Genomic DNA, 16,405 nt, shown 5'->3' with positions numbered 1-16,405 from the left:
CTTATTCAACACAATACATTAGTTATTCGTGCCTGTTGTTTTTGTCCTTTATGCCATCCCCAAAAACAGCAAGTTTCCTGTTTGAATTATTTTCAATTTTGTTTCACTGCCAGACAGGCAGACAGACTTTAAATAAATGAATGAATAAAATCACCTTGTTTGTGTGCACTCAGGATGACATTCCACACAATCTGCCAAATTTAGAGCGAAACTGCAGGTTCGTTTTGCGATTCATGTTTTGCAGTGTTCAAAATATAAAATTCAATTGCAATCAAGTAGTTCCTTGATCAAAAAGAGTGACGTCTGTAAACAGACAAAGACTGAACCAATTGCTTAATCCCACTTTGCACTTCGTATGCAGGATAAATATTCATGTTTCTCCGGTAATCTACCATCACACCTTGCCTCGTATTAAACAACATTATTCCAAAGAAGATAAATGGTTGATGTTGAAATGGTGGATTTTATCAACTAAAAGCTGATGAGTACATTAACCGCCGAGGGAATTGAGGTGCGGTTGACGTTTAGAGTGGTGGCTCGTCGGAGCGAAACACGTTAGCTGAACCTCAATTCCCTCATCAACTTTGAGATCACAAAATCCATTGTTTCCCACCCTTGAAAAAAAAAATCCCCATTACGATTTTAAGGTGTGAAAGGTAAAAATAAAAATCACATTTTGCCTTCCCATTCCCTTGTATTTAAATCAAAACAGATAAGAGTTGATCCAAATATGTTCTCAAAAAGCCTCAATAAGGATACAGATAATATCTTTGGATTGCAGTAATTTTTGGGATTATACAGGGGTGAAAGATCATGTATGCCCCGGTTAGAATAGGTGTACCATATCCCTGTGTGTCGTAAGAGGCGACCAGGGTTGCGTCAGGAAGGGCATCCGGCGTAAAAACCTATGCCAAATCATTATGCGGACAACAAAACGAATTTCCATACCGGATTGGTCGAGGCCCGGGTTACCAACGACCGCCACCGGTACCGGTGGTCAGCAGGGTACCAGTGGAAATTGTGCTACTGCCGGGCAAAGGAGGAGAAGGAGACGGGGAAGGCGAGTCCGGAGGCAGTGGGAGAGGGGGAAGGGTAGAAGTGTGGAGGTGAGAGTTGGAACTCTGAATGTTGGGACGATGACTGGCAAAGGGCGAGAGTTGGCTGATATGATGGAGAGAAGAAAGCTGGACATGCTGTGTGTACAAGAGACCAAGTGGATGGGGAGTAAGGCTAGGAGCATTGGAGGTGGTTTCAAACTGTTCTACCATGGTGTGGATGGGAGGAGAAATGGTGTCGGGGTAATCCTGAAGGAAGATTATGTCAAGAAGGTATTGGAGGTGAAGAGAGTGTCTGACCGAGTGATGAGTGTGAAGTTGGAAATTGAAGGGGTGATGATGAATGTCACCAGTGCATATGCCCCACATATGGCGTGTGAGATGGAGTATAAAGAAGATTTCTGGAGTGAGTTAGATGAAGTGGTGGAGAGTGTATCCAAGGATGAAAGAGTGGTGATTGGAGCAGATTTCAATGGGCATGTTGGGGAAGGGAATAAAGAGGATGAGGAGGTGATGGGTAGGTACGGTCTCAAGAGAAATGTGGAAGGACAAATGGTGGTAGAGTTTGCAAAAAGAATGGAAATGGCAGTGGTAAATATGTATTTCAAGAAGAAGGAGGAACACAGGGTGACAAACAAGAGTGGAGGAAAGTGCACACAGGTGGATTACATCTTAAGTAGGAGATTCAACCTGAAAGAGATTAGTGACTGTAAGGTTGTGGCAGGGGAGAGTGGAGCTCGACAGCATCGATTGGTGGTCTGTAGGATGACTTTAGAGGTGAGGTTGAGGAAGAGAGTGAGGGCTGAACCAAGGACCAGAAGGTGGAAGCTGAAGGAGGAAGACTGTTGCGTGAAATTTAGGGAGGAGGTGAGACAGGCGTTGGATGGGATGATTGGGCAACGACAGCAGAAGTTGTGAGGGAGATAGCTAGGAAGGTACTTGGTGTGACATCTGGACAGAGGAAGGAAGATAAGGAGACTTGGTGGTGGAACGAGGAAGTACAGGAAAGTACAAGGAAGAAGGGGTTGGCGAAAAAGAAGTGGGATAGTCAGAGAGATGAAGAAAGTAGGCAGGAGTACAAGGAGTGGCGGCGAAAGGCAAAAAGAGAGGTGGCAAAGGCCAAGGAAAAGGCATATGACGAGCTGTATGAGAAGTTGGATACAAAAGAAGGGGAAAAGGATTTATACCGATTGGCAAGACAGAGGGACCGAGCTGGGAAGGATGTGCTGCAGGTTAGGGTGATAAAGGACGTAAATGGGAATGTGCTGACGAGCGAGGAGAGTGTGTTGAGAAGGTGGATGGAGTACTTTGAGGAGCTGATGAATGAAGAAAATGAGAGAGAGAGAAGGTTGGAAGAGGTGGAGATAGTGAATCTGGAAGTGGGGTGGATCAGTAAGGATGAAGTGAGGACTGCTATGAAGAAGATGAAAAGTGGAAAGGCGGTTGGCCCAGATGGTATACCAGTGGAGGCATGGAAGTGCTTAGGAGAGATGGCAGTGGGGTTGGGTTGTTAACCAGGTTGTTTAATTAAGTCTTGGAAAGTGAGAGGATGCCAGAGGAGTGGAGATTAAGTGTACTGGTTCCGATTTTCAAGAATAAGGGTGATGTGCAGAGCTGTGGAAATTATAGAGGGATAAAGTTGTTAAGCCACACCATGAAGTTGTGGGAAAGAGTAGTGGAAGCTCGGTTGAGAAGAGAGGTGACGATCTGTGAGCAGCAATATGGGTTTATGCCAGGAAAGAGCACCACTGATGCAATGTTTGCTTTGAGAATGTTGATGGAGAAGTATCGGGAAGGCCAGAAAGAGTTACATTGTATGTTTGTGGATTTAGAGAAAACTTATGATAGGGTGCCAAGAGAGGAGTTGTGACATTGTATGAGGAAGTCGGGAGTGGTGGAGAAGTATGTGAGGATCGTGCAGGATATGTATGAGGACAGTGTGACAGCGGTGAGGTGTGCGGTAGGAATGACGGACCGGTTTAAGGTTAAAGTGGGATTGCACCAAGGATCGACTCTGAGCCCTTTCCTGTTTGCAATGGTGATGGACAGGTTGACGGATGAGATCAGACTGGAGTCTCCATGGACTATGATATTCGCGGATGACATCATGATCTGTAGGGAGAGTAGGGAGCAGGCTGAGGCGAGCCTCGAGCGGTGGAGGTACGCACTGGAGAGAAGGGGAATGATAGTCAGTAGGAGTAAGACGGAGTACATGTGCGTAAATGAGAGGGAGGGTGGTGGTATGGTGCGGTTGCAAGGAGTTGAGGTAGGGAAGGTGGATTGGTTTAAATACTTGGGATCAACTGTCCAAAGTAACAGAGAGTGTGGTAGAGAAGTGAAAAAGAGAGTGCAGGCAGGATGGAGTGGGTGGAGAAAAGTTGCAGGAGTGATTTGTGACAGAAGGGAAGCTGCAAGAGTGAAGGGGAAAGTATATAAGACGGTAGTGAGACCAGCTATGTTGTATGGTTTGGAGGCGGTGGCACTAACAATAAGACAGGAAGCGGAGCTGGAGGTGGCAGAGTTAAAGATGCTGCGATTCTCGTTGGGAGTGACGAGGATGGACAGGATACGAAATGAGTACATTAGAGGGACAGCGCAGGTAGGACGGTTTGGAGACGGTTTGGACATGTACACAGGAGGGAAGCGGAGTATATCGGGAGAAGGATGTTGAAGATGGAGCCGCCAGGCAGGAGGAGAAGAGGAAGGCCAAAGAAGAGGTTCATGGATACGGTGAGGGCGGACATGCGGGCGGTTGGAGTGTCAATGGAAGATGTGGAGGATAGAGCGAAATGGAGAAGGTTGATCCGCTGTGGCGACCTCTAACGGGAGCAAGCCGAAAGAGGAAGAAGACGGGGTGAAAGATCAGACTGGCTGCAAAAATAAATTTTTCGGCTTGCCACTCCTCTGTATTTCAACCAATCCAGACAAGATCTGGTAAAATGATATCTTACTACAACTTCCACAGGGTGGAGTAAATTGGTCTGATATCTTTTTGCTTTTACAGGGGTCAAAGGTTAAAAATGATGATAAAATCAGTTTCTGGCGTGCCAGAAAACTTTTTTTTTTTAATCAATGCAGTAATTACTGGTACAAATGTACCTTGTCACGACCCAACAGAAAAAAATTAAGCAGGCAGATATTGGTCCAATGCCTTTCAATTTCACAGGGATCTAAGGTTAAAATTAGTCATTCAGTTCTTGGTTTTGTCTGGCCGAGCCTTTATCGTTGAACCAATCCAGACAATAATTGAAACAAAAATACCTTGACAGTCTCTTTTGACCAAATCAGGTAGACATTGCTCCAAAACGAGCCTTCCTTGTTATTTTAGAGGTAAAAGTGGTTAACGATGGAAGCGATCGAGGGGTGTGGGGGGGGGGGGGATAGAGAATACATTTGTTTGTGTATGTCTGCAATTTGAAATGTGTTGTACTTTACCAAATCAAAACATACAATGAGGCTCTGGGTCAGTTTGACCCAGCCAGCCATTCCTCATCAACCGTTTTGTTTGAGAGCTTAGTAGTGCTCGGCATAATCGATTCCAAAGCACTCAATTCCAACCATGGAATTGAAAGGAATCGAGTAGTGAACGGGAATCGACGTCGATTACAAATAAAGCCTACTTCAGAGAAATTAGCGGTTTTTTGGGGGGATTTTTTTTTTTTTTTGTCCCTGTTGGCCATGTTTCAGTCAGTTACACATGGTCTGGCAATGCATTAATTGAATAAGAACATGCCCCTCCGGTGTCCCATTTGCAATATAGCAGCCAAAGCAAGTCACTTGCAAATTCAACATTCCCCAACGGCATGTTCATTTTACATGAATCGCAAGGCATTTTGATTTGGCCGGTAAAGCGTGTCGATTGTGTTGCCTTCCTGTCCATCAGCAAAGCATCAACTGATAAAAGTTTTGACATGTCATTCAAAAGGTCCAGAAGTGCAGTTTGGAACTATTTTGAGAATGTTAAAAGAAGACAATCTGAAAGTTGCATGCTTACTTTGCTTGCTCATCACTGCAATACATCCAATATTCTGAAACATTTAAAAACCAAACACCAGAGAGAGAGTACCTATCAGTGATGGTTGAGAATGCAGATTCAAAGAAGCCAAAGTCTGTGTGGAAGATAAATAATTATATTCATGTACTCTCAATTATAATTGTTGCTGGAACTTTATAAATTTAATTTTTGTACTCGAGTTGAATTGGCTGTCAGTGATGTTTCCCTTTTCCCCAAGAGTCTTTTGACCTACATCTTGATAAAAGGAATGTCTTACAATGAAACAGGGTGACCTGGTTGACAACACTGAAAACTTTTGCCATGAAACGTATTGCATTTTTGAGTTATTTTGCCTAATGCTCACCACCCTCCCATTCTTTGGAATATCAAATTATGTACAAGAGGAATTGCTTCAGGCTTTTGTTTCAGTGAAGTCCATTCAAACGTTTCAGTGAATCATTGAATGTTCTTCCTCCGTATATACAAAATTAAAGATTCTCTGTTTGTATGCTGATCTAACTTGTGGAAATTGAGTTCTTTTTCACCACATCTGCAACAGCAACAAGTTCACTTTCGCCCCTTCCCTTCCCCTACCCTCACTCTCCCCTCTCCCCTTCCTCGTGCCCCCCATCCTTCCCCTTACCTTCCATCTTATTATTCCTATCTGCAAAGCAATGGGTGGTATATTTGCTTGTAAAATATTATAAATGTTTTTTCTTTGGAAAAGAGTAAATAAATAAATAAATTTTAAGAACGCATTTCAGCCCTCGTTTCTTCGCACGTGCTGTACACGTTCTGCTTCTCCACCATATGTCTTCTTCATCTTAAAAAGGACTATTTTTCTGAGGTTTTTGTCTGATCTGCACTTCGTCCACAAACCTCCCCCTACTCCCTCCCCCCCCCTCAACTTCACTCATACGGTACAGCGTTTCTCCATGCGTTCAACAAGTGCTCTAATCCCCATCCCATGATCTTTATCTCCATGTATCAAACTTGGGAACATGGAATCAGGAAAATAATCTAACTCACCCCACACACCCCCTCAAAACTTCATGTCCCCCCCTTTCTGCCTCCATCCCCACTCTTCTCTCAAACCACCCTCGCCACCCCACACACTCAAACCACCCCCCCCGCCCCCATTCCAACCACCTCCCATATCTCCAACTGTGTGGACCTCAAACATCCAGGGCCTCCATTCCAACCTGACAGATCTCTCAATCTAGGCTGCTGCTGATAAATCGGACATCATCTGTTTAACACAATCCTTCCTCCCACAGGACGTCCCCAACTCCTGAGTGTGTTTCCCTGGCTATTGTCTCCTCCAATTTGATCGACCTGAACCCCATCCTGGCAGCAGATTTGCGCTGTTCATGAAAAACTCCATTTCTCACTCTCTGTGTACTGCTCTTACACCACCAGCCATTACACTTCTGCAAAGGACTTCTGTGACTCCATGGGACTGACTCAATCCGTGAATTTTCCCACCCAGATTTCTCCGAATGGAAAATGATCCCTTCTGGTTTTGGAGATTCCCAACTTCCCCCAATTGGCTCATCTAATCATGTGCTTGTAAAGGACAACATCTCTCTGGCCATTCTCAGAGAACAGCCTCAGTGCCGGTGAGTCTGGCAGTTCACTCGGGCAAATTGGCAGGGACTGCATTTAGCCATCACACGTCAGGACTGGTCTTCCTTTATCTTCCACCCTGATATCAATTCAGCCTGGGAATTCTTCCACAGTTAGTTATCTTCAGTCAATCCTGCTGCTCTTGATACTCTGAATCTTTGGTGAGGCAGTTGCTTCCAAACAACTTGCATTTTCCTCCTGGAAGGCAAATCCAACCGAAGGCAACCTGATATCATTCCACAAAGCCCATAACATGTGTGCCTACTATCAGAAGAGCCAGAAAACAACATCTGTCCAACCACAAGCATGAACTTTCAAACTTGTCTCCCTCCTCTAAAACCTGGTGGCACCTTGTTAAGTCTGTCTCTGGAATACGCTCCCCCTCCATCCCTTCCCTCACTTCCTCTGGCACCACAGCCGACTCCGCTTGCGAGAAGGCTGAATGCCTCAATTCTGTGTTTGTTTCAAAATCTTGCGTCCCCAACAACTATCTCTGTACCCACCCTTCCCAGTCATACCCAACTGCTCCTGAATTCTGTTTGCACCTGAGAAGGTGGAAAAGTATATGGCAACCCTAGACTGACTGTAACTGTACCGGATGGCATCAGCTCACGTGTCCTAAAAATCTGCTCTGCTGCTCTTGCACTTCATATCTCTCTGCCCTTTTCACCCTGTCATTTACCCGAGGTCATCTTCCATCTGCTTGGAAATCATCCAACATCACAGTATTACATAAAAAAGGTGCAAAGACAGACCCCCTTAACTACAGACAAATTAGCAGCAGGGTGGAATCCATCATCGCAGTTAACGTAAAATCATTCCTCTTCTCCAACAGCCCCATCTCAGATCATCAATTCAGACCTGGTCACTCTGCTTCTAATCTCCAAATAGGTGGAGCCCCTCAATACCAGTCATGAGATCAAGGGCGTCTCTCTGGACTTATCACGAGCTTTCGTTACAGTCTGGTACCCTGCCTTGCTCTCAAAACTGTCTGCCTATGGAATCCAAGGCCAACTCCACTTTTGGATTACCGACTTCGTCCACTCTCATAGCCAACAAGTGGCTCTCTCAACAGAACCTTCTTCTCCTCTCCCTGTCAAGGCTGGAATACCCCAAGGCAGTATTCTCAGCCCCATATTATTCTTAATCTTCATCAATGATCTCACTGACCCTCTGGAAAATCCTCTATCTCTTTACTAATGACTCTGCTCTCTGCTGTGTCATCCCTCATCCTTCTGACAGACAGGCAGCAGCTTCTTCCCTTTCCTCAGACCTTGAGAAAAATCACAAATTGGTCAAACACTTGGAACATGTCTTTCAATCCTGAGAATGAAAAACAGTGTGTGTGTCTGTGTCTCACATCGACTACTTTCTCAACAACCAGCTCAAAGAGATTCAGTCACTCAAACTCTTGGGTCTCAGTCTCAGCCATGATCTGTCTTGGGAAAGCCACATTTCCAAGCTGACCTCCAAATCCAGTCGCCGACTGGGCATCCTCAGTCATGCAAAGTCCTTCCTTGGCATACCTGAGCTCTGAACCACAGAAAAAGCTTTCATCCAGAGCTTGATGGAGTACTGCTCTCCCCTCTGGGCTGACTCCCATGTCTCACATCTTGCTCAGCTCAACACCATTAGTAACCAAGCCCAAGATCATTGGAATATATCGTGATGAAGCCAAGTCTATGGACTTATCACTTCACCATCGCCGACAGGTGGGAGGTCTTTGTCTTCTTCCACCTCATTTCTGCTCTTGCACCCTCTGTACTCTGTTCACCCCCCCCCCCCAAGTATCTGCAGGATACACACGGTCCAACAGCAACTCCCTCCTCGTGAAACTGTCTAAATCCAGAAACACTGCTTACATCCACCCATTTATTCCTCACTTTTCCCACCTGTGGAACTGTCTTCCACACTCTCTTCAATCTCATTCTTCCTTCCGGGTCAAGACAGCTGTTGACCACCATAGTAAGCTCGTCCCCAATCCAAAGTTGTGATATTTAATACACCTGTTAAACCATCCCTACCCCTCCCAAAATTTTGCTTATTTATCCATCTTGTCCATCGCTTGCGTTCTCCCTTACCCCCATCGTTACCTGCATCCCTTTTTTGTCTGCCTCAATCTACCTTCTCCCTCTGCCCTGCTAATGGCATTTCCCCTTTCTCCTGCTATTCCCTTTACGTTATGTCCTGTTCTGTTCTTTCTCATACTTCTTCCAACGAGCCTAGACCATATATTTAAAATTACAAAAAAAAAGAAAAAGATTCAGCTAGTGAAACCTGATACAGTCATGGCCAAAAATATTGGCACCCTTGCATTTTTTTCAAATACAATACACCATTTTTTCCAGAATATTGTTGAAAATAAAAATATATTTTGGTATCCACATAAGTATTTCTTTGGTTTGCAGTGGAACAAAACAAACAAAAAAAAGCTGAAATTTTTTTTCTAAATCTCAGCTTATTCCAGGTTGAAATCCTAAATTTGCCCAGCAATATTATTGGCACCTTTTAGAAGTTGTGAGAAATAATAAGATTTCATGCAGGTGATTCTCCTTTACTTCAGAATTGAACTCACCTGTGGTGAGTTGCAGGTGCCTGAAGGCCATCTACAGTCATAAAAAAAAATCACTCATTCAACCAGTTTGAATAGAGAAAAGGAGTCATTCTGCAGTTTTATGTCGTGTATACTGTCATGAGCATAGAGAAAAGAAAGACAACGAGAGAATTGTATGAGGAGGTCAGACACAAGATTGTAGCCAAGCATGTATAATGTCAAGGCTGCAAGTCCATCTCCAGAGACCTTGATGTTTCTGAGTCCACCGTACGTAATGCCATCAGGAAGTTGAAGGCCCATGATACTGTAGCCAACCTCCCTGGACGTGGCGACAAGAGAAAACTTGATCAAAGATTGCAATGAAGGATTGTTCACATGGTGGAGAAAGCACCTCGATCAACCGCCAAACAGATTCAAGCTGACCTTCAGACACAAGGTACGACAGTTTTAACCTGCATCATCCGTCACCAACTCGATGAAAGGGGGTTCATTGGTCAGAGACCCAGGAAGACCCCACTGCTGAGAGAGAGAGATACAAGAAAGCCCGAATGGAGTTTGACAAAACACACCTGAACAAGCCAAAATCCTTCTGGGAGAATGTCCTGTGGACAGATGTGACCAAATTAGAGCTTATTGGTGAAGCATATCATCTCTATGTTTCCAGAAAACAAAATGAAATCTTCAAAGAAAAGAACAACTTCCCTAAAGTCAAACATGGAGGAGGCTCAGTGATGTTTTAGGGTTCCTGTGCTGCCTCTGGCACTGGGCATCTTGAAATTAGGAGATTACCAAGGCATTTTGGAGTGCAATGTTCAACCCAGTGTCGGAAAGCTGGGTCTCCATCGAAGGTCATGAGTCTTGCAGCAGGACAATGAACCCAAATAACCCAATGATCAAAAAGCACCCAGGATTGGTTCAAGACAAAACGCTGGACTGTTCTGAAGTGGCCAGAAATGAATCCAGATCTAAATCCCATTGAACACCTGTGGGGAGATCTGAAAACAGCAGTTGGGAGAAGGCACCCTTCAAATCTAGGAGAACTGGAGCAGTTTGCACAAGAAGAGTGGGCCAAACTGCCAGTAGGGAGGTGTAAGAAGCTCATTCATGGCCAGAGGAAGTGCTTGACTGAAGTTATTTTGTCCAAAGACTGTGCTACCAAATATTAAGTTTCGGGTGTCAATAATTTTGTCAGTCATTTATTTTTCTTTTCTGATTTAAAAGGACATATTAAGTTCTGAATCAAAAACAAAGGTTGTGTAATATTAACAGTGAAATAAAGAATTGTGGAGATTAAATACTTTCGTCAATTTGAAGTTATTTTTAGAGAAAATTTATGACTTATTTGAAAAAAGTGCAAGCGTGCCAATATTTTTGGCCACAACTCGATCAAATATTGCCACGAGTTTATACTTTTTAACAAAATTATAATTAAACGTGACCACATGATTAATTATACAATAACGTATACCCACAATTGTGGAAGTGTAAATTGACCACAAATTTATGGATTTCTTTTTCGAAAGAAAGTATTCAATCGAGATTAGAATTGACAAATCTCAGGGAATACTGAACATTTTCAGGGCATTTTAGTGGGACGATTCTTTATCGATTCCTTATTAATTAAATCTAAATAAATGGACAAGCTTGATCTTAACCACACCTTGCCCCCCCCCCAAAAAAACTCACAATTGCTGCAGGTATGAAAACATTCCACTGTGTCATGTATCAAGAGGAGAAAAGGAAAGAGAAAAACCACATTACTATGCTTCTCTTGCTCACTGCAAAATAGTGGGTACATACCTGTTCAGGCCCTGGCCACATGGTGGTTTAGTAGTTTCGTCAGGGTAAACCACAACACCACGATGACGAATACGAACAATGGCGTCTAAGTTCAGACCGGTCACGTCAACTGGTCCTGGAAAGTAGATCGATCCACAGCCTGTCATGGGATCATATGACAAAACCACGAGGTCATCTTTGTGTATGAAAACATTTCCCAATTTGGTGTGAGGTGGCGTACGAGGTAAAAAAAAAATAAAAATGTACTTAGTCAAAATAAACTACTCATCCAACAAATTTAAGGTAAATCAATAACTACGTGCAGCAGCATCATCACCGCAAATACAACTAAAATTTTACTCTCCTCAATTTCCCCCATCCTCCACCACCCACCCCTCCCACTTTCCATACCAGTTCGTCCGATTGTGAAATTGTCCACGATGCAATGGCCATCTACAGTCAGGTGTGCAAGCTCCTCAGGCGAAGGAATGGTGTAGTACTTTTCTCGGGTCAATACAATACCTAATCTCAACACAAATACAAGACACGTGCAAGTAAGGCGACCCGACTCCTTAGCTTAATAAGCACAGGAACAATCTTTTTTAAACATTAGCTCAAAACTCCTGGATCCAAATGGCAAGAAGTAAACATAAATGGAAAGAGTAAACAAATAAAGATGCACAGAGATCGAACCATCCAGCACATTTTAATACATGCTCCCATTTATCCACTACCACAATTCCCAATGGATTATATACATCGGAACAAGTTTTCCACAAAACCAACCTGCAGGATATGAAGCAGCTCCATCTCTTGGGTTCTGGTTTGCTGTGCAAGACCTTTCAAACCCAGACAATGACGTATGCAGAGGCAGTGAGAATTCATTTGGAGGGATTGAGAACATGAGGCTATCATTTGAACAGGTCGGAGAGTTAGTCGGAGAGATCAGTTCAAAAAAGTGGCCCGGAGAGGCCGGGGCGTGGCCCGGAGAGGCCGGGGCGTGGCCCGGAGAGGACGGGATGGAGTTTGGGATAGAGCTTATCCACTGACACGATGCTGCTCGAACAATATTATCTGACTGTCCTCCAGAATTGGCAATGTTCTCAGCATTTTCCTTCTCATCTCCCAATTTTGCGTCACCAGTCCCTGCTGTTTCGAGACTGCTCGGAGGAACCACAGGACCATCATCAAGAGGCAATGAACTACTTTCTTGTGCCTCGGTGTTTGACCTAAAGTTGAAAAAAAAAATTAGATGAAAATGGTTAACGAATGTCCTTTTTTGTAAATATGAATTTTTGAGAAAATTACGGATTTGCTTTGAAGTCAAACGCATAATTGTTGAGTCTATAAAGACAATTAAATAACTTTGAGGCTTGTAATGTTCTTATGGTACATCCAAATGTGTTTATATTCTGGTTGGAGGAGCAGCATGTTCATCAGCTCATTTCAGAAACAAGAATATCTCGGTGCAAATCAAACTTAAGTTGTTAACATGGCTCTCAAAAAATTAACGTGCAATTTGGCAATGACATCCACCTACAAATGATTACAGACAAGTAATCATTTGAAGACGTGTTATAATTGTGAGAGGGTGCGAGTGTTTGCGAGGCCATATCAAACTATCTAGCTCTCGATGTTGCATGTTGTCTATTTTTTTCGACCAGGACGACTTGCAGTCCATCACAAGTGTGGACTTAACGACACAAAACACCTCCCTCGGATGGCCCATGCATGTCCAATCAGTCTTCAGTCTGGAGATCGTGCAGGTCTCGAGATGATGATGATGATGATGATGATGATGATGCCTCCTGGTTGTGATTTTCTTTAAGACTTGAAGTATTCACCTCTGTTTCAGTGAAGAATCTCGATTCATGAACCAAGTTGCGAAGTTGTGTGTTCTCAAGAGTTTTGTTCTGAGGGTGATTTTCAGAATTGTCACCAAGCCCTGGACAGTCCCTGGACAGCTCTTCCAATTGCAGTTCTTTGTGGAAATGTTCCTGGTGATGGTTTGTCAGATCTTTATAAGGTTCTTCTGTATCATTCCCATTGCTCCAATTTTGGCATTCTTCAGCTTCCAACATCCTTTGACTTCATTTTTCAGATCCTGGTATTTGGTCATTTTCTTGATTTCTGGGTTGTTTCAGCCAAAGCTGCTGGGAACTGAAACCTCAATTAGCAATGCCTTATTTTCCTTTTTCTTTCTTAGTACTACATCCAGCCGCAGTGCTTTGGTACCTCCGCACTGAAGGTTTCATTTCATCCCCATCTGTTTGTTACTTGGCGAAAATATTTGGAAAAAGAAAAAGTATTTCGCCAAGTATGTTGGTCTGTAGCGACTGTTTGCGGTTCCGAATGCTGGAATTTTTCAAGTGATTCTTCACTCGAGAGATGGGGCCAGAAATGATTTACGGCAAACCTGCAAATATTGTGGGTTTCGACCAATCGCAGGCAACCTGCGGTTGCTGCGGTGAAAACTTTTAGAGGTGAAACTGCGGCATCTGTGGGCCACCATTACAAGATCAATGAATCAATTGTGCAGTGTATCCGAGAAAGTGAGTCAAATATCCATGAAAGTGTTGCCACCAGCGCTCCGCAAAGCGCAGAAGTGTCATTCTAGTCCCGTGATCCTCAAATTGAAAGGATGGACAAAGTGCTTAATGTTCGGATTGAGTACCAAACACTGAAAAAATTAAGTGCCTTTGAGTGAACCGGTGATACGGGAGAAATAATTGCGGATTTTCCAATGTTTCCACGAGGCACCCGGGCCGAAGGTTCCAGTTCAACCACAGCTAACCACAAATTCCACACCAGCACGGGCTGGTTTGAGAAAGTCAAAATAAGATTCGGCCTCCATCATGTAAAATTAGTCAGGGAAGCAGCATTGGTGGACCATGATGCTGTGAAAAACTACTCCCGGCAGCTCGTGGAACTAATCAAGGCGAAGGGATTTTTGCTGGAGCAGATTTTTAACGCCGACGAGATGGGATTGTTCTGGTAGAGGATGCTATCTGATACCTTCCTCTCAAAGCAGGAAAGATCTGCTCGAGGGTTCAAGGTGAGGTGGTAAAGGATCATATTACCCTTCTCCTACGTGGCAATGCCGCAGGAGACTTCGTCGTAAAGCTAACACTGCTCCTCCCTTCGCTGAATCCTGCTCCCTGCTCCCCCTTCCCCCTCTCCCCCACCCCCACTCCAACAGCATAATCATCATCCCAAGCTACAATATGTCTTGTTGTTTATATTTACAGAAGAGTACGTAATAGTCTTACCCTCACCCACCTCGCTGTTTTGTTAAAATCATCTTGCTGTTTTGGAATAAATTAAAAAGGTAAAAGTGTTGTTTGTGTTTATTACCTCCACCACCGAAAATGAAGGAGGTTATGTTTGTTTGTCTGTTTGCAGGATATCTAAAAAAGTTGTGGACAGATCTGGATGAAATTTTGTGGGCAGGTTGGGTGCATGACAAGGATTTACTGATTATATTTTGGTGGAAATCTGGATCCGGATACTATGATTTTAAAGTGATTCCTCACCATTGAGAGGTAGGGCCAAAAATGATATCGTTACGGTTTTGAGGGTAGACGGAATGATTTAATAAGGAAGTCTATCATTGTGTAGGGTTGCTTGGTCCGTGAACGAGTAGAAGCATCTCGATGGAACCAAGTTAGGGAACCTGTGAACTTAAGTGTTACGTGTCACGACACGAGGGGTGGTGTGGTGTTAATTAGCTTTGGGAGTAAAAATAAGTCCCCCAGTACGTGATTGCCCTCCGATTTTCCGTGTGTTTTTTACATGGCAAGGCAGGCAGTGAAGCTGGGAAACACAAACACGTCCCTGAAACGACAACAAACAAGAAGCCCCGCCTTCCCGGGTTTGGGGCGAGCAGGCCATGCCCCGGAGGCGGGGTATATCGGGTGCATTGCAGAGGGCATAGGAGGATTCCTATTGCACGGGACGAGGTGAGGTGCGTGATTGAAGGACTGAAGGGGGGCTTCTTTTTATTTTGGTCACCCCTTTGTCAATATTTGTGTTCATGTGCGAGGCCCTCGACTGGAAGAGTTATTTATTATTGGTATTATTTCCTTTCACATTATTGTCTTTGTAGATATTTGTGTATGTTCATTAAATGTACTCCTTTTGAAGAAACTGTTCGTGCAATTGTCGTGGGTTCGCGGATTAAACCCCCTCGTGTTGTCCTGGAGCAGTGCTCCTGTGCTGTATTCCGAGTACTCCTTCGCCATGTGTTGAAACTTACGTCAATCTACGTGTCCACCTCCGAGCAATAAGGAACCACTCGGCCGTCCCAGGAGGTTGGGCGGTGTTAACTGCCTGACTCCGATAAATTTGGGTTGGGGGGGGTAACTTGGGCCGGCCACCTTTGCGACAATATATATATATATATATATATATATATATATATATATATATATATATATATAGAATGATATCTCAAAAAGTTGTGGACGGATTCGAATGAAACTTGGTGGACAGGTTAGGTGTGTGACCATGACTATTTGCTTCGATTCTGGTGAAGATCTGAATCCGGATCTGGATAAGAGGATTATTTAACTTTTTAAGTCATTCTTCACCATTGAGAGATCGGGCCAAAAACGATAAACAGCATGATATTTCAAAAACGTATTTGGCCCAACATGTTCTCATGGATCAGGCGTTGCGTGGCAGCGGTATGCGCTCTACCGAGTGCCCTTCTAGTTTTATGCTGTATTTATTTTACTAACATGTTTATTTCAATGTTAACATGCTTTATGTATATTTTACACATTTATTTGAATTGTCATGCGTGTGTATTTCTTGCTGCCACTGACCTTATTCTATATTTTCTGGAAACCCAAGAACTGACCCCCCTTTTCCCAAAGATCCTTGGTTTCAACTATCGCAGCATTTTCCAGGAATGTAACCCCCACAGTATCTGAGGGTTTACTGTAGAGCACGATATCTAAAAAAAAAAGTTATGGACGGATTTGGATGAAACTTGGTGAACAGGTTGGGTGTGTGAAAAGGACAAATTGATTCGATTTTGGTGAAGATCCAAATCTGGATCCAGATCCAAGAGTTTTTTTTTCTTTCTTTCTTGCGATTTTTCACCATTGAGAGGAGAGGAGGAGAATGGGACCATACTCTGTGCAGAGCGTTGGTGCTGCTTAAGCAATCTCCTTGGCTATTGGGCACAATCCTGGACGGGTCGCCACTCCGACAGTATTCCAGCATGCTGGCACTCATTTTGCCGACCTCGGAAGGATGACAGGCCGAGTTAACCCCACCTGGTATTAATTCAAACAGCTGAGCGGGAATTGAACTCAGGATCCTCAGATATTAAGCCAACACCAGGCATACCATTGAGAAATGGGGCCTAAAAACGATATATAGCATGATATT

The 16,405-nt window shown here is 43.8% G+C and overlaps 1 protein-coding gene across 8 annotated transcripts in view; it reads right to left on the bottom strand.

Moving 5' to 3' along the window:
* The window catches only part of LOC147018628 (nuclear pore complex protein Nup98-Nup96-like), an 87,597-nt gene that overhangs the window by 10,133 nt on the left and 61,059 nt on the right, over positions 1–16,405 (bottom strand). For all 8 annotated transcript variants that reach the window (XM_085898485.1, XM_085898483.1, XM_085898487.1 and 5 more), the window contains 3 exons: positions 11,795–12,237; positions 11,420–11,530; positions 11,030–11,168 (listed from right to left, as the gene is read on the bottom strand). In XM_085898485.1, coding sequence (XP_085754611.1) covers positions 11,030–11,168; positions 11,420–11,530; positions 11,795–12,237 — 693 coding nt within the window. The remainder of the gene's footprint in view (positions 1–11,029; positions 11,169–11,419; positions 11,531–11,794; positions 12,238–16,405) is intronic.

The sequence above is a fragment of the Eptatretus burgeri genome, chromosome 10, assembly GCF_056783735.1.
Source record: "Eptatretus burgeri isolate ZD-2024b chromosome 10, Ebu_testis_v1, whole genome shotgun sequence".
Lineage (NCBI taxonomy): Eukaryota > Metazoa > Chordata > Myxini > Myxiniformes > Myxinidae > Eptatretus > Eptatretus burgeri.
This window is presented reverse-complemented; position numbering and strand designations above follow the sequence as displayed.